General features: G+C 45.6%; 2 protein-coding genes across 3 annotated transcripts in view; both read left to right on the top strand.

Annotated features, from left to right (window-relative positions):
• LOC120064253 (signal transducing adapter molecule 2-like) overlaps window positions 1-8,423 on the top strand; it is a 29,205-nt gene extending 20,782 nt beyond the window's left edge. Inside the window, exons 10-14 of the mRNA XM_039014690.1 lie at window positions 358-445; window positions 630-684; window positions 974-1,142; window positions 5,495-5,655; window positions 5,955-8,423. Of these exons, the coding sequence (XP_038870618.1) occupies window positions 358-445; window positions 630-684; window positions 974-1,142; window positions 5,495-5,655; window positions 5,955-6,123 (642 nt within the window). The 3' untranslated portion in view covers window positions 6,124-8,423. The remainder of the gene's footprint in view (window positions 1-357; window positions 446-629; window positions 685-973; window positions 1,143-5,494; window positions 5,656-5,954) is intronic.
• Window positions 8,424-14,443: 6,020 nt separating this feature from the next.
• Window positions 14,444-27,495, top strand: part of LOC120063766 (voltage-dependent L-type calcium channel subunit beta-4-like) — a 63,070-nt gene continuing 50,018 nt past the window's right edge. The window contains exons 1-2 of one of the 2 annotated variants that reach the window (XM_039014059.1): window positions 14,444-14,494; window positions 15,371-15,454. In XM_039014059.1, coding sequence (XP_038869987.1) covers window positions 14,444-14,494; window positions 15,371-15,454 — 135 coding nt within the window. Of the gene's footprint in view, window positions 14,513-15,370; window positions 15,455-27,495 lie in introns of both variants that reach the window. The other variant, XM_039014058.1, reaches the window with a different exon arrangement.

Genomic DNA, 27,495 nt, shown 5'->3' with positions numbered 1-27,495 from the left:
TCTCTCTTCCTCCCTCTCTCATCCCCACCCCTCTTCCTCCCTCTCTCTCATCCCCACCCCTCTCTTCCTCCCTCCCTCCCTTTTATCCCCAACCCTCTCTCTTCCTCCCTCCCTCTCTCTCATCCCCACCCCCCTCTCTCTTCCTCTCTTCCTCCCTCTCTCTCTCATCCCCACCCCTCTCTCCCTCCCTCCCTCCCTTTCATCCCCAACCCTCTCTCTTCCTCCCTCCCTCTCTCTCATCCCCCCCCCCCTTTCTCTTCCTCTCTCTCTCATCCTCACCCCTCTCTCTCACTCTTCCTCCCTCTCTCCTCTGTCTCTCCCCTCTCTTCCTCCCTCTCCCTACCTCTGTCTCTGCAGGAGAAGATGGATAGAGCGCTGTATCTGCTCCAGAACACAGACCCTGCTGATGCAGCACCTGACTGCCAAGAGCTGGTCCAACTGGAGGGTATAAAACAATGACTTAATGCTCTGATAAATCCTAGTAGCCATGTAGCCACAGCCATGCCCACTGACACTGCAGTTGGACTATTTTCTAACACACACACACATTGTAGTTGGCTTGACCACTGTACTCACACACATTGTTTTTGTCTGTTTAGCCTCACCTTATCAATGCTTTACCCATCCAGGTGCGTGTGAGCAGATGAATCCAATGATTGATGACAAGCTGGAAGACATTGACAGGTAAAATGAATTTAACTGTAGTATAATTATTCATAATGGACTATATTTTCAATTGTATGTTAGAGGCTATACTATTGCATGTCAGAGTATTATTTCTATTGGTTAGGCATATATGTTGTACAGAGTTATTCGAATTGTATGTAGTTATACATACTTGATATAGTTCATATTGACTATATATATATATATATATCTGGATGACCGCTACGATCATCAGTCTTTGTCCTACTAGTGTCGTGATGACCTCTATCTCCACCCCTCCCACTCTCTCTCCCTCCCTCCCTGGCAGGCAACACTCTGAGCTGTCTGAGCTGAATGTGAAGGTGCTGGAGGCCTTGGAGCTCTATAACAAACTGATGAACGAGGCACCGTTCTACACAGCCTACTCCAAACTGCAGTCCCAGCAGCAACCGCAGCAGCAGCCCCAATACGCACCTGCCTCCCAAGTCCCCATTCAGGTCAGGAGAAACAAACTATCTAACCACTGTCACATACACTACATGACCAAAAGTATGTGGACATCTGCTCGTCGAACATCTCATTACAAAATCGTGGGCATTAATATGGAGTTGGTCCCCCCCTTTGCTGCTATAACAGCCTCCACTCTTCTGGGAAGGCTTTTCACTAGATGTTGGAACATTGCTGCGGGGACTTGCTTCCGTTTAGCCACAAGAGCATTAGTGAGGTCGGGCAATTAGGCCTAGCTCACAGTCGGCGTTCCAATTCATCCCAAAGGTGTTCGATGGAGTTAAGGTCAGGACTCTGTGCAGGCCAGTCAAGTTCTTCCACACCGATCTCGACAAACCATTTCTGTATGGACCTCGCTTTGTGCACGGGGGTGTTGTCTTGCTGAAACAGGAAATGGCCTTCCCCAAACTGTTGCCACAAAGTTGGAAGCACAGAATCGTCTAGAATGGCATTGTATGCTGTTACGTTAAGATTTCCCTTCACTGGAACTAAGGGCCCTAGCCCGAACCAGGAAAACAGTCCCAGACCATTTTTCCTCATCCACCAAACTTTACAGTTGGCACTATGCATTGGGGCAGGTAGCACTCCCCCGCCATCCACCAAACCCAGATTTGGCTGTCGGACTGCCAGATGGTGAAGTGTGATTCATCACTCCGGAGAACGCATTTCCACTGCTCCAAAGTCCAATGCCGGTGAGCTTTACACCACTCCAGCCGACGCTTGGCATGGTGATTTTAGGCTTGTGTGCGGCTGCTCGGCCATGGAAACCCATTTCATGAAGCTCCCGACAAACAGTTCTTGTGCTGATGTTGCTTCCAGAGGCAGTTTGGAACTCGGTAGTGTTGCAACCGAGGACAGACCATTTTTACACGCTACGCGCTTCAGCACTCAGCGTTCCTGTTCTGTGAGCTTGTGTGGCCTACCACGTCGTGGCTGAGCCATTGTTGCTCCGAGACGTTTCCACTTCACAATAACAGCACTTACAGTTGACCGGGGCAGCTCGAGCGAGGATTCTTTTTTACAAACTGACTTGTTGGAAAGGTGGCATCTTATGACTGTGCCATGTTGAAAGTCCTTGAGCTCTTCAGTAAGGCCATTCTACTGACAATGTTTGTCTATGGAGTAGAGGTCGACCGATTAATCAGAATGGCCGATTAATTAGGGCCGATTTTAAAGTTTTCATAACAATCGGTAATCTGCATTTTTGGACACCGATTATGGCCGATTACATTGCACTCCACGATGAGACTGCGTGGCAGGCTGACTACCTGTTATGCGAGTGCAGCAAGGAGCCAAGGTAAGGTGCTAGCTAGTATTAAACTTACCTTATAAAAAAACAATCAATCTTAACATAATCACTAGTTAACTACACATGGTTGATGATATTACTAGTTTATCTAGCTTGTTCTGCGTTGCATATAATCGATGCGGTGCCTGTTAATTTATCATTGAATCATAGCCTACTTCGCCAAACGGGTGATATAACAAGCGCATTTGCGAAAAAAGCACTGTCGTTGCACCAATGTGTACCTAACCGTAAACATCAACGCCTTTCTTAAAATCAATACACAAGTATATATTTTTTAACCTGCATATTTAGTTAATATTGCCTGCTAACATGAATTTCTTTTAACTAGGGAAATTGTGTCACTTCTCTTGCGTACTGTGCAACAGAGTCCGGGTATATGCAGCAGTTTGGGCCGCCTGGCTCGTTGCGAACTGTGTGAAGACCATTTATTCCTAACAAAGACAGCCAACTTCGCCAAACGGGGGATGATTTTAACAAAAGCGCATTTGCGAAAAAAGCACCATCGTTGCACAAATGTACCTAACCATAAACATCAATGCCTTTCTTAAAATCAATACACAGAAGTCTATTTTTTTAAACCTGCATATTTAGTTAAAAGAAATTCATGTTAGCAGGCAGTATTAACTAGGCAAATTGTGTCACTTCTCTTGCGTTCATTGCACGCAGAGTCAGGGTATATGCAACAGTTTGGACCACCTGGCTCATTGCGAACTAATTTGCCAGAATTTCACCCATTAGATAAAATACGGAACAGTTCCGTATTTCACTGAAAGAATAAACGTTTTGTTTTCGAAATGATAGTTTACAGATTTGACCATATTAATGACCTAAGTCTCGTATTTCTGTGTTATTATATTATAATTGAGTTTATTATTTGATAGCGCAGTCTGACTGAGCGGTGGTAGGCAGCAGCATGCTCGTAAGCATTCATTCAAACAGCACTTTCCTGCGTTTGCCAGCAGCTCTTTGCAATGCTTCAAGCATTGCGCTGTTTATGACTTCAAGCCTATCAACTCCCGAGATTAGGCTGGCAATACTAAAGTACCTTTTAGAACATCCAATAGTCAAAGGTATATGAAATACAAATGGTATAGAGAGAAATAGTCCTATAATAACTACAACCTAAAACTTCTTACCTGGGAATATTGAAGACTCGTGTTAAAAGGAACCACCAGCTTTCATATGTTCTCATGTTCTCAGCAAGGAACTTAAACGTTAGCTTTTTTACATGGCACATATTGCACTTTTTTGCACTCTTCTCCAACACTTTGTTTTTGCATTATTTTTACCAAATTTAACATGTTTCATTATTTATTTGAGACTAAATTGATTTTATTGATGTATTATATTAAGTTAAAATAAGTGTTCATTGTTCATTCAGTATTGTTGTAATTGTCATTATTACAAATATATATATATATATATATATATATATATATACACACAGTGGGGAGAACAAGTATTTGATACACTGCCGATTTTGCAGGTTTTCCTACTTACAAAGCATGTAGAGGTCTGTAATTTTTTATCATAGGTACACATCTAAAACAAAATTCCAGAAAATCACATTGTATGATTTTTAAGTAATTAATTTGCATTTTATTGCATGACAAAAGTATTTGATCACCTACCAACCAGTAAGAATTCCGGCTCTCACAGACCTGTTCGTTTTTCTTTAAGAAGCCCTCCTGTTCTCCACTCATTACCTGTATTAACTGCACCTGTTTGAACTCGTTACCTGTATAAAAGACACCTGTCCACACACTCAATCAAACAGACTCCAACCTCTCCACAATGGCCAAGACCAGAGAGCTGTGTAAGGACATCAGGGATAAAATTGTAGACCTGCACAAGGCTGAGATGGGCTACAGGACAATAGGAAAGCAGCTTGGTGAGAAGGCAACAACTGTTTGCGCAATTATTAGAAAATTAAGGAAGTTCAAGATGACGGTCAATCACCCTCGGTCTGGGGCTCCATGCAAGATCTAACTTCGTGGGGCATCAATGATCATGAGGAAGGTGAGGGATCAGCCCAGAACTACGCGGCAGGACCTGGTCAATGACCTGAAGAGAGCTGGGACCACAGTCTCAAAGAAAACCATTAGTAACACACTACGCCGTCATGGATTAAAATCCTGCAGCGCACGCAAGGTCCCCCTGCTCAAGCCAGCGCATGTCCAGGCCCGTCTGAAGTTTGCCAATGACCATCTGGATGATCCAGAGGAGGAATGGGAGGTCATGTGGTCTGATGAGACAAAAATAGAGCTTTTTGGTCTAAACTCCACTCGACGTGTTTGGAGGAAGAAGGATGAGTACAACCCCAAGAACACCATCCCAACCGTGAAGCATGGAGGTGGAAACATCATTCTTTGGGGATGCTTTTCTGCAAAGGGGACAGGATGACTGCACCGTATTGAGGGGAGGATGGATGGGGCCATGTATGGCGAGATCTTGGGCAACAACCTCCTTCCCTCAGTAAGAGCATTGAAGATGGGTCGTGGATGGGTCTTCCAGCATGACAACGACCCGAAACACACAGCCAGGGCAACTAAGGAGTGGCTCCGTAAGAAGCATCTCAAGGTCCTGGAGTGGCCTAGCCAGTCTCCAGACCTGAACCCAATAGAAAATCTTTGGAGGGAGCTGAAAGTCCGTATTGCCCAGCGACAGCTCCGAAACCTGAAGGATCTGGAGAAGATCTGTATGGAGGAGTGGGCCAAAATCCCTGCTGCAGTGTGTGCAAACCTGGTCAAGAACTACAGGAAACGTATGATCTCTGTAATTGCAAACAAAGGTTTCTGTACCAAATATTAAGTTCTGCTTTTCTGATGTATCAAATACTTATGTCATGCAATAAAATGCAAATTAATTACTTAAAAATCATACAATGGGATTTTCATTCTAGTAATGTTGGTTGTATAGTAATGTATAGTTTAGTGGAGTAATGCAATGTACACTGTACTATGAAATGTGTTTTACACAATTTCACATTGAACTTTCTCTTCCCCCCCCCCCCCCCCCCCCCCTCTCTCTCAGGGTTACCCAGGTCAGTCTGGTGGTTCCTACATGCCTCCAGGGATGCCCCAGGGCCCCCCAGCCCAGCAGGCCTACATGGGCTCTGACCAGCCCGGACCCCTCCACTCACTCCCCCCTAACGTCACATCTCCCAACGGTCAGCCAGCACAGCTTCCTTACAGGTAAGCCTCGTACTTTACAGGGTTACACGTCTCCTCGGTATACCAGTACTTTACAGGGTTGCATGTCTCCTTTGTATACCAGCCTTGACTAGGAAACTAGCTAGCTAAATGGCAGCCATTTTGTGAGGCCATTCTTGTGTCTGCATGTTTGTGTTTTGAGACATCCCACTAGTGGATTTGTGAGTATTACATTTTTGGGGGTGGCATTGCTCCTGTGTTAAGAGGGTTAAATGTCTCTCTTAATGCTTGTGTTAGGTAGTAGGTAGCTAATATTGTACCATTCTGTCTCTTCACCGCAGTGTACCATATGCACCTGCCGGATACCCTCCACAGATGGGTGTGGCCCCACAGATGGACATGTCGGCCTATCAGAACGCCAACCTGCCTCCAGCCTCCTATCAAATGGCTGCTCCATCGCAGCAGGCCCCACAGCAGCAACAGGCCTACTATCAGCAGCCTCTCCTATAAAGGCAGGCCGTGCAATACTATCAGGGTTGTCTGAGTGAGCAGCAGCATATCCCCACCAACAGACACAGTACAATGACACAATCCTCCCACTCTTTTGTCCTTTATGAAAAAATTATGGCAATGGTATGAGGTATGCTTGTGTAGGCTTGTGTCCCAACTGGCAACCTATTCCCTATGTAGTGCTCTACTTCTGACCAGGACCCATAGAGCTCTGGTCAACAGTAGCACACTATTTGGGGAATAGAGAGTCATTTGGAACACCCATAGATTGTCACAAAGGTCAGTGTCTGTCTGAGAGGTGTGGAGACCCACCGGAGGAGACCAAATGCCAACCTACCACCCACCACGGCCTGTTTGGAAGGGATGAATGTTTTGAAACAGTGTGTGAAATAAGTACTTTTCCTTGTCTTGATTTGCCTCTTTAAAACAGTTAAGGGGGCAGCTCATCAGCTGATCATTTCCAACCTGCTTCATTAATGTTGTGTGTATTTGTCCTTGTTCAGAGATATCTTTTGTTTGTTTTGTTTTTTTAATCATCTTCTATTTTTAAATGTTTGTTTTTCTGTTCACCGTCTGGTTTGGTGTCTGTCTGTCTGTCTGGAGATCAGTCCAAATGAAGGAACCCATGACTGGCCAGGACCAGGGTTCGAGTCAAACCTTTTACATTGTCAATTCGAAATGGAATTGACCCCAACCCTGGCCAGGACTTTTCTATCCCCCTCTCTCTAACAGCGTCATCCACTTCAGTTGACCCTTCTTGGAGCCAAAGGTTATGGAGTGCTCTAGGTATGTCTTTTTGTGCTATAATCAGTACCATGTTTTATTAGATACTATGGTACAGTTAGAGATTAGCTTCCCATACGCTGCCTGCCTTGCAACACTGTTTAGGTGTTTAATATGTTCTAGGAGTGACACGTTTTATCACTTTCATTTGTGTGCAACTTAAAGGTGATTTTGTTATGAAATTAACTGAGAAGTCATTGTTAAATACATTTAGAATTGTGACCATGCAGCCTTTCCAAATTACTGCTATTGTAGGTTTAGTGCACATTTTCATACACAAATCCCTTTTTTAGTAATGCAAATGTAATCTAGCCTGGGTGGCTGTCTGTTTCTACTCTATTGCCAACTCCTTATGGAATTTGTCATGTTTGCCTTGACAATGACTACAATGCAGTTGGCAAGACAGCATAAACAGATCTGGGACCAGGCTAAATGGAATTTTCAGATGATATGGTTGTTGATTAACAACATTCATGTGCCAAGGCTCTTGGCAACTTGGTAGATGTCCTAATATATCTTGAGTAACAAGTTGTAATAGATTGATTGGGAAATGAGCCAAGTCCTAGCTATATCTTTCTATGGTCCTTCTTCATTCACTCTTCTGTTGAAAAGGCTTTTGACCATAGACGTTAGTAATAGATGTTTGTAATTATTAAATGATTATCGGTGTGCTTTTCATGTTTCTGGGCTGTAGGAGGTCACGTTTTCATATACATCTTTTTATGGAAATAATGGGTATCTTTGGTATGGCTGTTTGCTCTGCATTTGGACCTTTAATTAGAAATTGTAAATGACATCACTTGTATATTATCTTTCTCTGGATTATATCCATATGATCAGATATTATTTTATGGTTTATAAATGTAAGGTATACTTTCCCCTTTAATACTTTTTGGTTTTACTTTATTTGTGTCAGAACAAATGGCTACCGTGACCAACAGTTAGAACTGGCTCATTGGTCTTTATTGATAAATGTGTGAATTGTACAAAGTTTTATAGCTAGAGAACTGTTTGGCCTAAAATGTTCATCTGAAATTAATGAAACTGTTAGGTGTAACCGAGGACCAGATTTATTTACTTTCCCCCCCCCCCCCCTTTAGCTGGATAATCTACTCTGACTAAAATAATAACTGTGTACACTTTATTTTTTCTTTATCTGCATCTGAAAAGGTGTTGTATATTAGATGTAAAATATCTTCTGGCATTGTCGGTATTGCACCTTAACTTTGTAAACATTTTATTTACCACTGGATGCCTTGTTTTCTTTAGAAATAAAATAAAAATGGAAACATCTTTGGGAAAGGAATTGACCCTGAAGCTGCTGTATATCTAGAACTCTATATATTTAAAAATATTCCAGGGAATGTTCCCATTCAGTACTACCGATTTATTATAACTGACTCCATGTTTTGTTACTTCAAGATTTCTCTGTGTTATCATTGTAAATCCTTTTGTAACACCGGCAACTCTAATATTCTTTCAAATAAAATGTACCTGTGTTCACAGCTTTCTACTGATGGATGCAGTTTTTTCATGTTGTAATATGTGTTATCTGAATACTCTGAGATGGACATCTTGTAAGTGCGTGCTTTTTGAGGGGTTACTTTTGAGTTTGAGAACAGTTCAATGACACATTTCTGATGTAGAAAGAGAATAAAAGGAATTTATATATGCAGCACAGATGCTGTATCTTAATTTGAACCAGTTTCTCATAGCAGGAAAATAATCAACTTGAAATGAGAATTATGTAAATTATCATTATTGGGCATTTTTTTTGTAGGGGCCGAACAAAAATTTGTTGGGCAAATCAGGTCTGAAATTTAAAGTGGAAATTACAATCTTTGGACACCTTTTAAACTTTGAATATGCTACAAGTTTGCATTTCCTGCTGTAAATGGAAAATACCTGCAACAGGATGATCAAATTAAGATACGGCATCTATAATATACAAGACAGATGGTGTGGGAATTTGTTCTCACGTGCAGAAAACATAGTCATATTCCCTTGTGTTACACAACTTAAGTCTCAAGTCTTTTCAGTTTCTTGTTGACCATGTATGGCAGGGGTAATAAACTCTTACCCTATGAGGTCTGGAGCTGGAAGGTTTTTTGTTCTACTTGATACTTAATTGCACCAACCTGGTGTCCCAGGTCTAAATCAGTCTGTGATTAGAGGGGAACAATGAAAGAAAGCAAGTGGAACTGGCTTCGAGTGATGTATGGGGTCATATCTATTTGGAAGAGGGAGACGCATAACCACTATTCATCTTGTACCAGTGGAATTGGAGGACTGGAGGTAGTCCCTTATTGGCCGATATGTCATGTTCAATGGGTCACAAGGTTTGTTTCATCCTTTCGACTCTGTGAAGGGGCTAGGTCCATTCTGTTATTATAACAACTTTTGTGAGGGGTGTGAACAATGGTCTACTGAGCTGGAAGCATATTCACACTACATTAAAAAAAATCTCTCCCGAGAATCTCACTGTGACCAGGAGACACGTTTTATTCAGTGAGCCTTTTCTTTATATGATAGCTGGGGTGCTTTATCTTAGTAAGGTTCTAGCACAGAGGTTGAAGGTTCAACAAGCCTGGTGTCCTGTCTAATTATCCCACTTCATGTGAGCTGTCTTGTACTGGCTTGTGTGTATTTCCAAGATCCTCTAGGGGCAGTGTTTCCCAACTCCAGTCCTCCAGTACCCCCAACAGCACAGATTTTTGTCGTGCCCCCAGACAAACTCACCTGATTCAACTCATTGAGGGCTTGATTAGTTGACAAGTTGAATCAGTTGTGCTTGTCCAGGGTTACAATACAAATGTGTGTTGTTAGGGTTACTGGAGGACTGGAGTTTGGAAACATTGTTCTATGGCAGGGTCAATTTCTTGACTCTTTTTCCCACTCGAAAATGTCCTTGGAGAAGACTGAATGCACACAGTGTACAGAAATATTATTGAACACCAGACATAGACTGATCAGGTGAATCCAGGCGAAAGTTATTATCCCTTTTTGATGTCACCTGTTAAATCCACTTCAATCAGTATAGATGAAGGGGAGGAGACAGGATAAAAAATAAGTATGGTGGACGGCCATACCTTCTGCCCGAGACGATACCGGGGAGCCGGTGTCCGGTGGCGGTCCGCTTGTCGTCGATACCTGGAGGTGGTCTTGAGAAGAGCCGACCGGGCTCTCTTCCAGGTACGACGACAGCAGCGGACAAACATCTTGACTGAAGGCCGACCTCTTGCTCCAGGAAGAGCGGGGGCTTATAAACCAGGGAACACTCAAAGGGCGAGAGACCCATGGCAGAGCAAGGAAGGGTGTGGCGGGCACATTCAACCCACACTAGTTGCTGGCTCCAGGTGGTGAGGTTGGCGGTGACCAGGCAGCGAAGAGTCGTCTCCAGTTCTTGGTTGGCTCGCTCCGACTAGCCTTTGGACAGGGGGTGGAACCCGGAGGACAGGCTGGCCGATGACCCAATGAGTGTGCAGAACGCCTTCCAGAACCGGGACGAGAACTGAGGACCCCGGTCGGAGACCATGTCCACTGGGAGTCCATGGATCCGGAAAACATGCTGCACCATGAGCTGGGCCGTCTCTTTGGCAAAGGGTAGCTTGGGGAGAGGAATGAAGTGGGCGGCTTTGGAAAACTGGTCCACTACTGTCAGGATGGCGGTGTTGCCATCAGACGGGGGAGACCCGTGACAAAGGATATGTGAGAACAGGGACGGTGAGGAACAGGTTGAAGGAGACCAGCCGGAGCTTTCCGGGAGTCTTATTCTGCGCACAGATCGTGCATGTGGCAACGCCAGGAACCATGGTAGGCCACCAAAAGCGTTGTTGCACCAAGGCCAGGGTCCAACGGGAGCCCGGGTGGCAGGCAAGCTTGGAGGAGTGGGCCCACTCCAGGACCGGGGAGTGGACAGCGTCAAGAACAAACATCCGGTTATCTGGGACCAATCCACCACCGCTCTCACCTTCCCGGGATCCATCTGTACACTCCCTGCAACGATGATGTAACCCAGGAAGGGGATGGTGAAGCGATGGAATTCACACTTCTCTGCTTTTATGAAAAGCTGGTTCTCCAGGAGGCGTTGGAGAACCTGTCGGACATGGAGCACGAGGATGTCGTCGAGGTAGACGAAGACGAACCGGTTCAACATGTCTGGAACACAGCCTGAAGCCTGGAACACAGCAGGGGCGTTGGTAAGGCCAAATGGCATGACCAGATACTCGAATGACCGCTGGCCGTGTTGAAGGCAGTCTACCACTAGTCACGTTCCCATATCCGCACCAGGTGGTAGGCATTCGGTAGGTCCAGCTTGGGGAACATGGTGGCCCACTCGAAGGCCGAGGAGATGAGTGGTAGCGGGTAGTGGTTCTTCACTGTGATGTCATTGAGGCCCTGGTAGTCAATGTATAGGCGCAGGGTTTTGTCCTTCTCCACAAAGAAGAACCCTGTGCCGGGCGGGGAAGGCAGAAGGACGGATGAACCCTGCAGCTAGGAAGTCCTTAATGTAGGTCTCCATTGTCTTGGTCTCCGGACCCGACAGAGAGTACAGTCGTCCCTGGGGCGGAGTGGTGCCTGGGAGAAGGTTGATCCTGCAGTCATAGGATTGTGGCGGCAGGAAGCGAAGTGGCCCGGGCCTTACTGAACACCTCCCGGAGGTCCTGGTACTCCGCGAGAATGGCGGAGAGGTCCGGGGCAATTTCCAAGTCCCCAGAAAGACATCCCGGGGCAGGCTGCGTTGACTTCAGGCAATGAGCATGGCAGAACGGGCTCCAGCCCATGATGGCACCAGCAGACCAGTCAATAAGGGGATTGTGTCGCTGGAGCCAAGAGAAATCCCAAAACCATGCTAACCTGAGGAGACTTAATGAGCAGGAATTGGATCGCCTCGCTGTGGTTCCCTGACACACGTAGGTTGATGGGGGTGGTATTGTGGGTGACCCAGCCTATAGAGGGCTGTCCAGCACTCTAACGTCCATGGGAATGGAGAGGGGCTGAGTGGGGATGCCCAGCTTGGATGCCAGGGTAGCGTCCATAAAGCTCTCATCAGCCCCAGAGTTGATGAGTACCCGGAGTGATTTCGACTGGTTCCCCCACAGCAAGATGGCATGAAAAGGGGTGCGAGTAAGGGGAGAGGAAAAGTTCTCCGTATGGCCCACCAGAGTACTCGCTCCTACCGGTGAGCCTGGTCTGTTAGTGGACAGGTGGCCACGAAATAGCCAGTAGTCCCGCAATGCAGGCAGCTCTTAGTGTGAAGCCTGTATAGCCGTTCAGCTGGAGACAGCCTAGCTTTGCCTAGTTGCATTGGCTCGGAAAGAGGTGAATTGGCAGACTTCGGAGACTCTTGGGGGATCTCGGGTAGCCTCGGGTTCTCTCTGCAACGGAGCCGTCTGGGACTTCCGGGATGTCTCGGAGGCGAGGTGGAAGCCTTGGGCGGGCGAGTGAAATCGAACCTCCTCTCCTTTGCTCCCGTAGTCGCCCATCGATCTGAATGGTCAAGGCGATGAGCGAGTCGAGATCCATCGGTGGTTCCCGGGCAGCAAGCTCGTCCTTTACTTCCTCCGATACTCCGTGCAGGAACATGTCGAACAGTGCTTCCGGGTTCTAGGCACTCTCAGCTGCCAACATACAGAAATCTACTGCATAGTTTGCCACACTGTGGGAGTCTTGCCGTAGCTGGAGTAACTTTCGGGCAGCCTTTCTCCCGGACAATGGAGCATCAAAAACTTTCTTCATATCCGCCACGCACTCCTCCAGACTGAAGCATACGGTCAACTGCTGTTCCCATACTGCCGTGGCCCAGGCAAGAGCCCTCCCGGACATTGCGTGATGAGGTATGCTATCTTCGAGGGGAAGGAGGAGGGCTGCAGCTTGATGATGAGGGAACACTGAGCGAGAAACGCCCGACAGGTGCCCGACTCTCCATCGAAGTGTTCCGGGCGAGGTAAGCGGGGTTCCCGGGAAATCGGGGTGGCCGGGTTACTGGGGGGCTGGGAAGTTACCGTAGTGGTAGGCTGCCTAACAGACAACCCGCGGAATTACTCCAATAATGTGTTCAATGCTCGTTCATGACGTTTGGCCAAGGTCTGGAACCCTTCTATAAGACCATGAAGCAACTCCTTGTGCCTTCTAATGGTGGCTCCTTGGGAGGAGATGGCGTTGCGGAGCTGGTCTTAGTCTGCTGGGTCAGGCATGGCCAGTTTGTACTGTCACAATTCAGGAGAAGATGCATACAGTGTCGAAGTAACAAAGTGTATTACTAGAACAGGGGGCTGGCAAAACAACAGGTCAAGGGTAGGCAGAGGTCAGCAATCCAGATCAGAGTCCATAAGGTACAGAACGGCAGGCAGTCTCAGGGTCAAAAACGGGAAAACTAGAAAACGGGAACTAGAAAAAGACAGGAGCAAGGGGAAAACACTGGTAGGCTTGACGAACAAAACGAACTGGCAACAGACAAACAGAGAACACAGGTATAAATACACTGGGGATAATGTGGAAGATGGGTGACACCTGGAGGGGGGTGGAGACAAGCACAAAGACAGGTGAAACAGATCAGGGTGTGACATTAAAATAACCCTTACCATAACTGTTTTTTTCTTCTTCTTACCTTAACCGTTTTAAATGTCAACTTCAATGGGGTGACATCAGATTTGGGATCTCCCTTTCCATGCCTGTTATGGAGAGGAAGAGGAAGCCCCTGGGAGAGGGAGTGCTCTGATCAACCAATCACACTCTCTTGACTAGCAGTGGATTACAAACAGTATACTTTAATAGAGGGCATCACAGCTTTCTCTCTTGATCCCATCACCACACCACAGCTCATTGGTCTGTTGAAATGTAAATATTCAATGTGTGTAATGCTATATGTATGTTTTATGTCTGTTTTTATATGTTTACCCTGTAAGAAAGAGCACCAAATACACATTTATATTTAGTGTTAAAATAATGGACAATAGTTTTATTGTCTTATCAATTCCCAAAATACATTTCAACAGGATTTCTTGTTTTCATATTTCATTCTTGGGTAAATTGTTACATTATTTACATTCCAAATATATATGTACAGACCCGCAGAGGTTATTCCAAGGTCAAAAAGAAATACAAACATAACATACAAACCTGTAATAAAACAAAACTGTAATGTAAGAAGCTGATGTCACTAGAAACATCAATACATTCTCCAGATGAGAATGACAGATAGAGCCATTGACATCATGTAAATAGTCAGCACGATGGATGATGCGAGAGGCAGAGCTCAGCAGCCAAGAGCATGCCAGTTGCGCGTGCACATCTGTAGCGTAACCTACAACAGCAGCACAGAGAAGCACTACTGCACGCGCGCAAACAGATACCGGTTGGTTAATTCACACGGACTGTTTACCAAGAAAGCACTGTATCATATCATTCCTCTCTCTGTTGACAGTTTGTAAGCAACAGTGCAAAGCTGGAGGAACCAACTCAACAACAGCAACAGCAGTTGCCATGGACCGGGACAGAGAGGCAGCCTCCCCCCTGGACTGACGAACTAGCCGAAATGTCCCGGCACATCTACACCCGTCATGGTGCAGGCGATGGACTCCAGAAGGTAAAGTACCGCAATATAGTAGATAGTCTGCTCTATAGGTTTCTGACTCGGTTCTCTTACTGCTGTTAATAATTTTTTTTGCACATTTATGTGTAATTAAGATTATCCTGTGGGATGACTACCAACTTCACTGCACCAAAATGGGGAAAGCATTCTCTATGAGACTACCTACCTTCAGAAAGTTAGTTACAGATTTATGTTGGCTATATATTTATTTATTAATAGGCTAGTTTCTTTATTTTCTCATATTTGTGAACAACGCTCAATAATCCGTGGTACGTCATAAACTTCGCACTGTATGTGATGTAGTCGTGTTCAGTGTGAAGTTTAGCAGATGGTATGTGAATTTGATTGATGTGGTTTGAAATAGGGTATTTAATAATTCATCCATGTAGCTGGAATCCATTTATGAAGGGCAGACTGACTGAACACATGACCTAGTTTTACAGCCTTATACCAAAATATTAGACCATCTTACATATTTAAGATCTTACAACAAATAGTCAACATGTAATATATAGGTTCTAAAAATGACACACTTGTTTTTAAGTTAGGCAGAAATCCAATGTGATGCAGGTGTATTTTCTCTGCAATAAATTACATCCTTAGTTCTTATGAAAGGTCATAAGCTGAGCTAAAGCTTAGCCATTAGTTTGGGGAGCCAATGCAAGTCTTCAGGTCTCAGCCAGACGTGGACAGCAGGCTACACTGTTACAGACGGGATGGAAATGCATACAATAGGGACAGGCTATACCCAGGCACCTGATCACCTGATCACCTGTGGGGCCCCGGTGTTCCTTATGGTGCCCTTGTTGTCGTGCTGTAAAGTGAGTGACAGTGAGAATGATGTGTGTGTTTCTGGCTGTACCTACTCAGGTGAATAGAGGAACCTACTCCAGACGCAGCCGGCTAAAGAGGTCTGACGGGAGCACCAACTCCACCAGCTTCATCCTCAGACAGGTGAGAGAGACAGATGGGTAACACATTACTACTCAATTCCAATAGATCCCTATGTAACAGCGTGTTATCACAACGTTGTTACGAGAGTAATTACAGCATTACTACACAGTCAGGAGCAAAAATTGTATCGGGGCACAAATCCCACTACACTCTCTATGTTTGTCCAAAACAGGCTATGCACAATACTATAAACCATATTTGCTGATCATTTTTCAGCAGGGACTGCTCTTGTAATCCACAACCAGTTGTGTTATCCAATTAACAGTTGCATACTGTCTGTACTACACTCCGTACAAAATGTATTGTCCGAATGAAACATTCTGAATGGTTAAATTATTCTGGGATAAGAGAACGGTCAACGAGACCAATATTGCTTCAACATGGGGTTGTCACCTCTGTTGCAGGGGAGCCAGTGGCCTTGATTTGAGTGTTATTGGGAATTCACTTCCTCTCATTATCTCTATTCACTACCATTCATGTATTATTTTTTATGAATGAGTGAGACATATTGTTCTGGACAAAGTCATAGTTGTATCAGCACCTGTGTTCAACTGTATAACAAATGTAAAATATGTAAAATAATCCTTCGGTGTAAAACTATTATTCCGTAATACAGAGGGGACCATTTGCTGCTGGACTGTGACATCCAAACTAATGGGTTGCCTAGGGAACTGGCTTCCATCAAGGCTATTCAACAACACAAGGACACCTGAATGTTATTGCCTACCTTTGTTCTGCTTCTCTATCTCTCTGTCAGGGGGCTGGTCTACCACGTGCTAGCTACCGTGTGTGTCTGTGTGTCTTTAAAGCTTAACAAATCAGGTTCAAAGTTTGGATGAGATAATTGACATGAACAAAATACATGACAGATTTTCAGAGATAGTATGTCCAGAGATTTGCTGACACTTATGAGGCTTAATGAATGCATACCAAAGGGGGGCTACGGTCAAGTGTTACATATTACGTTATATACTGAGTGTACAAAACATTAAGGACACCTTCCTAATATTGATTTGCATCTGCCCTTTTGCCCTCAGTACAGCCTCTACAAGGTGTCGAAAGTGTTTCACAGGGATGCTGGCCCATGTTGACTCCAATGTTTCCCACAGTTGTGTTAAGTTGGCTGGATGTCCTTTGGGTGGTGGACCATTCTTGATACACACAGGAAACTGGTGAGCTTGAAAAAGCCAGCAGCGTTGCAGTTCTTGACACAAACCGGTGTGCCTGGAACCTACTACCATGCCCCGTTCAAAGGCCCATTTATACCTCTGAATGGCACACATACACAATCCATGTCTCAATTGTCTCAAGTCTTAAAAATCCTTCTTTAACCTGCCTCCTCCCCTTCATCTACACTGATTTTTTGTGGATTTCACAAGTGGGGGATAATAGCTTTCACCTGGTCAGTCTATGTCATGGAAAGAGCAGGTGTTTTAATGTTTTGTACACTCAGTGTATGTTACAAAGAGGTTGGATCATTCAATGTGTTTGCTATACAAATGTATTTAATCTACTTTATATATAGGTCACTGCAGTCATGTGCTGTTTGAATGGTTACTTTGCATACTGTGGTATTTCAGGGCGCAGATGCGGTCTGGATAGGCAGAGAGTCTTAGTCTTCCTCATTCTATGTTCACCATATCCTACTTAAATGATACACTATTAATAATTTAAGTCTTTGAATTGGAAGTAGAGCACAGTTTGTTCCATTCACAGTTTATTTATCTCTGAAATGGTAAATGCTTATCCAGTTATGTCTTGCAGACAGGCATCTCATGCTGTTTGCCAATTACAGAAGAATTTGTATGGGTAACTGGTATAATACGTGTGTGCCCCATTGAGGCATAAGGTTAGAGGGAAAAGACAGCTTCTCACAAGTCGTCTAGGTAGACAAGGCATGCATTATTCATAAAAAATACACATGTGTAACGGATGTGAAACACACACACACACACACACACACACACACACACACTCACACAGAGATATCCTGCACTGCTGCCTGGCTGACCTTCCTCAGTTTGCCCTCATAACACTATATAGATAGCTGTTAGAGGCAACATCTGCCAGAAGTGCCTAGTGACTCTTTCCAGAGTGGGGATTTACTGAGGATCTACTTAATGGTACAATCTGGGATCTGGGAATCTGTTCAATGGTCATTTCAATGCTACTGTTTTGCTGAAAAACAAATCCCAGATTGAATCTTTAATGGCCCACCTCAGAGAAAGTTGCTGCACTTATTACGAGTAATTCCTGTCCTAGAGCGGAAATTCTTATTCGGTTCCACCTCGAAGACTGACGCAGGCTGCTAATACGTATTCAGGCATTGGGGGTGGGAACGTTGTGTTGATCTCTACGTGTAGCAGAGAAATAACATCAAATAGGGCACTGACTGACAGCTGTCACTGTAACTAGCTATCATGCTAACCTTAGCTAGCTAATAAACGTTATGTGAGCACCGTTTCAGAAAAAGACTACCAAGAGACGAGTCTCCGCTAAACTGTGCCTATTATAGCGGTTGACATGTTGAGGGTTGACGTTTGTCTGACTTTTGCCTTTTGTTAATTCCAGTGAAACTGTGTCGAGTTGCAGAAGTCATTGATATTGTAATGAAACAGGCAGGGAGCAGGTCTCGAACCCTCGACCTCCTAGCCCGAGGTCCGGCGCGCTATCGACTGTGCCGCAAAAGCATGCTCGAACGGCAGAGTCGATTTCCGCGCTTATAAACACAGGGTCGTTACAATATTTTGGACATACGCACGGACATTATCATATATTCTGTGTTCTCTGTTATCATCAGGTTTGGGGAGTAACGGATGACATGTAATCTGTTACATGTAAGGGATTACAAAAAAACGGCAACTAATCCGTTACGTTACCAGCAAAAACATTGTAATCAGATTACAGATACTTTTGAAAAACTATATGATTACTTCGAGGATTACTTTTAAATTCAGAAAGGATGTTTGCGGATGTAACCGGTGCTGTACTGCACCGCTGTAACTCTGCGTTGTGTGTGGTTGATTGAGACTATAGACGTGGCCTTTGGAGATCAGGTTGTTTTAATGAATCAGAATTCACTCTATGCATCTGCATCCAAAAGAAAATAGTGTAACGACCCTGGGTTTATAAGCGCGGAAATCGACTCTGCCGCTTGAGCATGCTTTTGCGGCACAGTCGATTGCGCGCCGGACCTCGGGCTAGAAGGTCGAGGGTTCAAGACCTGCTCCCTCCTGTTTCATTACATTGGTGTCAGAAGTGGGATCGGACCTCGCATCCACGACAGTGCGTGTGCTTGGCCGGTGAGCGCGTTCCTGTAAGACGTAAAGTCGCAAGCTAGCGCGAGGACGCGCTCTTTGAAAGGAGGGAGTAGTGTAACGACCCTGGGTTTATAAGCGCGGAAATCGACTCTGCCGCTTGAGCATGCTTTTGCGGCACAGTCGATTGCGCGCCGGACCTCGGGCTAGAAGGTCGAGGGTTCAAGACCTGCTCCCTCCTGTTTCATTACAATACAAAACATTTGTAGAGCACATATGTTCTGCGAATCGTCGCCTCTTTCTCTCATAGTGCATCAAAATTATTTTTGAATATAAAAATGAGTACAGCCTCTCCTAATTATGTATCAACACATAACATATATTTTACATAGATAAAACCACATACCTGCATCCAAAAGAAAATACAAAACATTTATAGAGCACTCTTTCTACAATAGACGCACAATACAAGGGACTGGGATCATTAGAGGAGCTAGCTATCGTTCACACATACAATAGCTAGCTAGTAACCACATGTTAAATTCAGAATGTTAATATTATCCTAAAAAGTACAATTACATCTTAACAATACCATACACTTATGAGTAACCTCTAAATATACAACATTATTCATGAACAAAACATAATGTGTCTGACTTTGTGCTTAAAGGAATCAAACTTTTCTGAAGACGACAGAAAAAGCTTGCCTACCTCTCATAGTGCATCAAAATGATTTGAGCACGGGCACTCAGGTCAAAACTTAAGTACAGTCGTGGCCAAAAGTTTTGAGAATGGCTCAAATATTAATTTCCACAAAGTTTGCTGCTTCAGTGTCTTTAGATATTTTTGTCAGATGTTACTATGGAATACTGAAGTATAATTACAAGCATTTCATAAGTGTCAAAGGCTTTTATTGACAATTACATGAAGTTGATGCAAAGAGTCAATATTTGTAGTGTTGACCCTTCTTTTTCAAGAACTCTGCAATCCGCCCTGGCATGCTGTCAATTAACTTCTGGGCCACATCCTGACTGATGGCAGCCCATTCTTGCATAATCGATGCTTGGGGTTTGTCAGAATTTGTGGGTTTTTGTTTGTCCACCCGCCTCTTGAGGATTGACCACAAGTTCTCATTGGGATTAAGGTCTGGGGAGTTTCCTGGCCATGGACCCAAAATATCGATGTTTTGTTCCCCGAGCCATTTAGTTATCACTTTTGCCTTATGGTGCTGCATCATGCTGGAAAAGGCATGGCTCGTCACCAAACTGTTCCTGGATGGTTGGGAGAAGTTGCTCTCGGAGGATGTGTTGGTACCATTCTTTATTCATGGCTGTGTTCTTAGGCAAAATTGTGAGTGAGCCCACTCCCTTGACTGAGAAGCAACCCCACACATGAATGGTCTCAGGATGCTTTACTGTTGGCATGACACAGGACTGATGGTAGCGCTCACCTTGTCTTCTCCGGACAAGTTTTTTTCCAGATGCTCCAAACAATCGGAAAGGGGATTCATCAGAGAAAATGACTTTACCCCAGTCCTCAGCAGTCCAATCCCTGTACCTTTTGCAGAATATCAGTCTGTCCCTGATGTTTTTCCTGGAGAGAAGTGGCTTCTTTGCTGCCCTTCTTGACACCAGGCCATCCTCCAAAAGTCTTCGCCTCTCTGTGCGTGCAGATGCACTCACACCTGCCTGCTGCCATTCCTGAGCAAGCTCTGTACTGTTGGTGCCCCGATCCCGCAGCTGAATCAACTTTAGGAGACGGTCCTGGCGCTTGCTGGACTTTCTTGAGCGCCCTGAAGCCTTCTTCACAACAATTGAACCGCTCTCCTTGAAGTTCTTGATGATCCGATAAATGGTTGATTTAGGTGCAATCTTACTGTCAGCAATATCCTTGCCTGTGAAACCTGTTTTGTCTAAAGCAATGATGACACCGCGTGTTTCCTTGCAGGTAACCATGGTTGACAGAGGAAGAACGATGATTCTAAGCACCACCCTTCTTTTGAAGCTTCTAGTCTGTTATTCTAACTCAATCAGCATGACAGAGTGATCTCCAGCCTTGTCCTCGTCAACACTCACACCTGTGTTAACGAGAGAATCACTGACATGATGTCAGCTGGTCCTTTTGTGGCAGGGCTGAAATGCAGTGCAATTTTTGTCGGGGGATTCAGTTCATTTGCATGGCAAAGAGGGACTTTGCAATTAATTGCAATTCATCTGATCACTCTTCATAACATTCTGGAGTATATGCAAATTGCCATCATACAAACTGAGGCAGCAGACTTTGTGAAAATTAATATTTGTGTCATTCTCAAAACTTTTGGCCACGACTGTACACACTCCCCTATTCCCAGGATGCAGGCATGCATAATAACAAATCAACATGCTATATTATTTATATGAACCTGGTGAAATCCATAAAGTACTTTAACAACTGTTACACTGAAAAAAATATTTCACACTTCTCTGTTTTATCAATGACATTAAAATCATAATTGAAAAAAGGCGCAAATGTACATTTGTTCCACCTGAGCGAGTCTGACCACAAGTCATAAACAACTATGATGACACACCAAATGTGTTTGATGGATCATGGGAAAAGAGCAGGAATAGGCTTTTGTAGGCCACAGTCCAAGCTATGTCTTCCAATGTGCGACTGGTGTCGGCATCCAAAGATTATTAACGTTGACCGCTATTTTAATTTGCTCCATGGCTCAGGCAGCCAAGTACCAGAGACAGAAGAGGAAGCGAGACACCCCACTCGCTGTTTTTTTTCTGGTTCAATGATAGTCAGTGAACTAAGTAGACCAGACCCAGCTGCTATTGCGTTGGTGTCTATGGGAGACCCACCCGTTTTGTAGACCGGAACTGACTATTTTTTTCAATGGTAAACGGCCTAAGTGAACAATCTTCATTGAACCACCATATTTCCTGTAGCTAAAGACAATCTATTATGTTGCTCAACTTAGTCGTGACGCACACAGTTTTCAGGTGTTTCTGATTAATAAACAATGCCATGCTGGTGGGTGGTAAACCCAACCCTAAAAAGAAACATGGGCAAAAAATAATTTGAACTTCATTTCATAGGAAAAGACACGTCATTGGCATGAATATGCACGAAGAGGGCAGTTCGGTTTTGTCACTTCAAGAACAAATATATCATACTTTGACTATAACGATGACTTATTGACTTACATCATTGTGCAAAATCATGGGTAAGCTCTGCCCATCTTCTTTCAGCTTGAAAAAGTGGATTTCTGCTGGTGTGTGCGTTTAAGGTGTTAGTCATGTATGTGCATGACAGTGTCTAGAGATGCAGATCTTGGGTGATCTTAAAAATGCACCTAACTCCACAGCCTGTTCAGACCAGGGGTTGCTCTGAGCTGTGTGTTTGGACAGTAATATTCTCCCAGAAGAGAATGGTGTCTGGAGGGTGTTAGGGACAGAAAGAGGGTTGAGAGTAATGAGGGAAGGATGGAGTGTTTCTGAGAGAGGCTGAATGAGGAGAAAGAATCGAGCTAGAGAAGACAGAGTCAAGAGAGAGGAGAGATAATGGACACGTTCGTGAAAAGGTGAAATGATTCAGACTGTCAAGCGATGCAGCAGCATTTAATGTGTTCATCTCTCACCCCCAGATGTTGTGTTGAACAGTGGCACGTGAGCTTCCTGTATCCAGATGTTCAGTGTTGGCTTTATGATGGGATAGTCATAGAATTACAATGAGTAATTCAAGTTCTATGGGAAAATTACGTGTTCCAATCTGACCTATGACCCTGATCGCGTCTCTTAGTCTGGGCTCTGTCCCATGAACATGTTTTTAGCTCACGACAACCCCTTCTTTACTGAAATAAAGAAAAGGGGACGTTAACAGACTGAAATTACATTGCGTCTTTGCGGGATGTACAACAATACTGTAAATTATGAGATAATCCCATCCCATGTGATTCCATGGTAGCAGGCTGACTTTAGTTGATCTGAGGTGGTATTATTGAGTCATAGACTGAATGAACAGTAGTTCCACAATCCGCATCCCTGGCTAACTCTGTCTGACAGCCTACCAGTTCTATTATTGTACACTACAGTATTAAAGACATCCCTGTTCAGTATTTGGTTCTGTTAAGTAGTGATGTAACGCTCGTCGTATGAAATAGGAGACAAAGGTGCAGCGTGGTAAGCATTCATGATATTGTCACGATCGTGTGGAGGAGAGACGGACCAAAACGCAGCATGCGGAAAATAAGCCATCTTCTTTTATTTTACTACGAAGATGAACATGAAACGAAACACTATTACAAACTATACAAAACAACAAACAACCGTGAAGCTATAAACGTAGTGCACACATACAGGCTACAAACGTTCACCATAGACAATTCCCCACAACAAACTAAAGCCTATGGCTACCCTAAATATGGCTCCCAATCAGAGACAACAGAAACCAGCTGTCTCTAATTGGGAACCCATTCAGGCAACCATAGACTTTCCTAGAAAACTACACCCAACATAGACACAGCTAGACAACTATACTAAACATAAACCCAACTACTCTAAATAAACCCCCTAAACCTTACAATCACCCTGGACACTACAAAACCCACATAAATACCCATGTCACACCCTGACCTAACTAAAATCATAAAGAAAACAAAGAATACTAAGGCCAGGGCGTGACATAGCCCCCCCCTTAAGGTGCGAACTCCGGGCGCACCAGCACAAAGTCTAGGGGAGGGTCTGGGTGGGCATCTGACCACGGTGGTGGCTCAGGCTCAGGGCGAGGTCCCCACCCCACCATAGTCAATCCCAGCTTATATCTCCCCCTACAAATGACCACCCTCATATTACCCCCACTTAATCTTTTGGGTAACATCGACACAAGGGGCAGCACCGGGATAGAGGAATAGCTCAGGACAGAGGGATAGCTCAGGACAGAGGGATAGCTCAGGATAGAGAGGTAGCTCAGGATAGAGAGGTAGCTCAGGATAGAGGGGCAACTCCGGACTGAAAGGCAGCTCCGGACAGAGAGACAGCTCTGGACTGAGGGGCAGTTCTGGAGAAATAGCCGCTCTGGGCTGAGGGACAGCTCATGACTGGCTGACGGCTCTGGACGCTCATGGCTGGCTGACGGCTCTGGACGCTCATGGCTGGCTGACGGCTCTGGACGCTCATGGCTGGCTGACAGCTCTGGACGCTCATGGCTCACTGACGGCTCTGGCAGATCCTGTCTGGTTGGCGGCTCTGGCAGATCCTGTCTGGTTGGCGGCTCTGGCAGATCCTGTCTGGTTGGCGGCTCTGGCAGATCCTGTCTGGTTGGCGGCTCTGGCAGATCCTGACTGACTAACGGCTCTGACGGCTCTGTACAGACGGGCGGCTCTACTGGCTCGGGACAGACGGATGGCTCAGACGGCGCTGGGGAGACGGATGGCTCAGACGGCGCTGGGGAGACGGATGGCTCAGACGGCGCTGGGGAGACGGATGGCTCAGACGGCGCTGGGGAGACGGATGGCTCAGACGGCGCTGGGGAGACGGATGGCTCAGACGGCGCTGGGGAGACGGATGGCCCAGACTGATCCTGTCTGGCGGAAGGCTTTAGCGGCTCCTGTCTGGCGGACGGCTCTGTAGGCTCATGGCAGACGGGCGGCTTTGCAGGCTCATGGCAGACGGGCGGCTTTGAAGGCTCAATACAGACGGGCAGTTCATGCGGCGCTTGGCAGACGGACAGTTCAGACGGCGTTGGGCAGACGGGCAGTTCAGGCGCCGTTGGGCAGACGGACAGTTCAGGCGCCGCTTGGCAGACGGGCAGTTCAGGCGCCGCTTGGCAGACGGGCAGTTTAGGCGCCGTTGGGCAGACGGCAGACTCTGGCCGGCTGAGACGCACTGTAGGCCTGGTGCGTTGTGCCGGAACTGGAGGTACCGGGCTAAGGACACGCACCTTCAGGCTAGTGCGGGGAACAACAACAGGGCACACTGGACTCTCAAGGCGTACTATAGGCCTGATGTGTGGTACCGGCACTGGTGGTACCGGGCTGAGGGCACGCACAACAGGGCGAGTACGGGGAGAAGGAACAGTGCGTACAGGGCTCTGGAGACGCACCTGAGGCTTGGTGCGTGGTACCGGAACTGGTGGTACCGGACTGGAGACACGCACCTCAAAGCTAGTGCGGGGAGCAGGGACAGGGCACACTGAGTTCTCAAGGCGCACTATAGGACTGGTGCGTGGTACCGGAACTGGTGGTACCGGGCTGAGGGCACGCACCTCAGGACAAGTGCGGGGAGAAGGATCAGTGCGTACAGGGCTCTGGAGACGCACAGGAGGCTTGGTGCGTGGTGCCGGGACTGGAGGCACTGGGCTGGAGACACGCACCACAGGGAGAGTGCGTGGAGGAGGAACAGGGCTCTGGAGACGCACTGGAAGCCTGGTGCGTGGTGTCAGCACTGGTGGTACTGGGCTGGGAACACACACCACAGGGCTAGTGCGAGGAGCAGTAACAGGACGCACAGGACTCTGGAGACGCACAGGAGGCTTTGTGCGTGCTGTAGGCACTGTCTTAACCAGACAGCTAGCACGCACCTCAGGACGAGTATGGAGAGCTGTTCCCGGTGACATTAAATCACCAACACGTTCATTAGGACGGATGCCGTGCCTCATGCACCAAACCAATACATCCCTCATGTCACTCTCCTCCAATTTCTCCATTAACTCCTTTACTGTCTCTGCGTCACTCTCCTCCAAATCCGCCCTCACCGGCTCCTTACGGTAAACAGGAGGAGTTGGCTCACGTCTCCCGACTGACCCAACTAAACTACCCGAGAGCCCCCCCCCAAGAAATTTTTGGGTTTGACTTACGGGTTTCCAGCCTTGTTTCCGTGCTGCCTCCTCATATCGCCGCCTCTCTTCTTTCGCTGCCTCCAGCTCAGCTTTAGGGCGGCGATATTCTCCTGGTTGAGCCCATGGTCCCTTTCCATCCAATATTTCCTCCCATGACCATGAGTCCTGGATACTTAGCCGCTGTTGTTGGTTCCGCTCATGCTGCTTGATCCAATGTTGGTGGGGAATTCTGTCACGATCGTGTGGAGGAGAGACGGACCAAAACGCAGCATGCGGAAAATAAGCCATCTTCTTTTATTTTACTACGAAGATGAACATGAAACGAAACACTATTACAAACTATACAAAACAACAAACAACCGTGAAGCTATAAACGTAGTGCACACATACAGGCTACAAACGTTCACCATAGACAATTCCCCACAACAAACTAAAGCCTATGGCTACCCTAAATATGGCTCCCAATCAGAGACAACAGAAACCAGCTGTCTCTAATTGGGAACCCATTCAGGCAACCATAGACTTTCCTAGAAAACTACACCCAACATAGACACAGCTAGACAACTATACTAAACATAAACCCAACTACTCTAAATAAACCCCCTAAACCTTACAATCACCCTGGACACTACAAAACCCACATAAATACCCATGTCACACCCTGACCTAACTAAAATCATAAAGAAAACAAAGAATACTAAGGCCAGGGCGTGACAGATATTTAATCAAACTGAACACCGAAACAAAATAACAAAGTAGAACAAAACGAAACAGTTCTGTCAGGTGCAGACACAAAACAGAAAACAACTACCCACAAAACACAGGTGGGAAAAAGGCTGCCTAAGTATGATTCCCAATCAGAGACAACGATAGACAGCTGCCTCTGATTGGGAACAACACTCAAACAAAGAAATATAAACATAGAATGCCCACCCTAATCACACCCTGGCCTAACCAAAATAGAGAATAAAAACCTCTCTATGGCCAGGGCGTGACAAGTGAGTCATAAAATAAAACACTTTCCAAAGATGGGATCAATAAAGTACTACTCTACTGTTCTCTACTCTCTGCAGCTCCTTTGCCTAATTCAGTAGTGACTATACTCCGGTCATCTCTGACACTTTCAGGTCTTCTGCACTTAGATGAGATCATTTATCTCATCCTAGGTACTGGACAGAAACTTCCAGCCATGATTTTTCTGGGGCTCAAAGGTTACATCCATGACTGTCTGAGTTGGGAAGGGAGGGTTCATATTTAGATTTTCTAATTGAATGGGCTTCAACATTTATTCACCACCAAAATAAATCACAATTTGGGGTGAAGCGAAGCAGCGAAGCTCGTCTGAATTGACTGAATGTTGCCCGAGATGTAATTTCCTTTCTAAATCACAATATGTCTCCCAAATGGCACCCTATTCCCTCCTACATAGTGCACTACTTTTGATCAGGGCCCATAGGGGTCGGTCAAAAGTAGTGCACTATATAGGGAATAGGGTGCCATTTGGGACTTAGACAATGTCTTAAATAAAGCCATCCAGTTAGCCTATTTTTTCTCTCTCAGTTATAGCATCAGCAGCTATAGGGAACTGATTACCTGGAGCTGATTTCTACGGTTAATCCCTCTTTCGTAGGTCGCATGGCTGAACTCTGGAACAGTTTATTCAGGAGTTTCTTCTTCATGAGGCTATGGACACAGCTCTCCCACTTCTCACCCTTTCTCACTCTCCTCTCCCCTCATCTTCTCACCCCATCCTCACCCTTTCACCGCCTCTCCTTACCCCCTCCTCACCCTCCAGTTCATCCCAAAGGTGTCCGATGGGGTTGAAGTCAGGGCTCTGTGCAGGCCAGTCAAGTTCTTCCACACCGATCTCAACAAATCATTTCCGTATGGACCTCAAATTGTGCACAGGGACATTGTCATGCTGAAATAGGAAAGGGCCTTCCCCAAACTGTTGCCACAAGT

The sequence above is a fragment of the Salvelinus namaycush genome, chromosome 19 (assembly GCF_016432855.1).
Source record: "Salvelinus namaycush isolate Seneca chromosome 19, SaNama_1.0, whole genome shotgun sequence".
Lineage (NCBI taxonomy): Eukaryota > Metazoa > Chordata > Actinopteri > Salmoniformes > Salmonidae > Salvelinus > Salvelinus namaycush.
The sequence above is the reverse complement of the archived record's forward strand: the minus strand, read 5'-3'. Positions and strand labels throughout refer to the sequence as shown.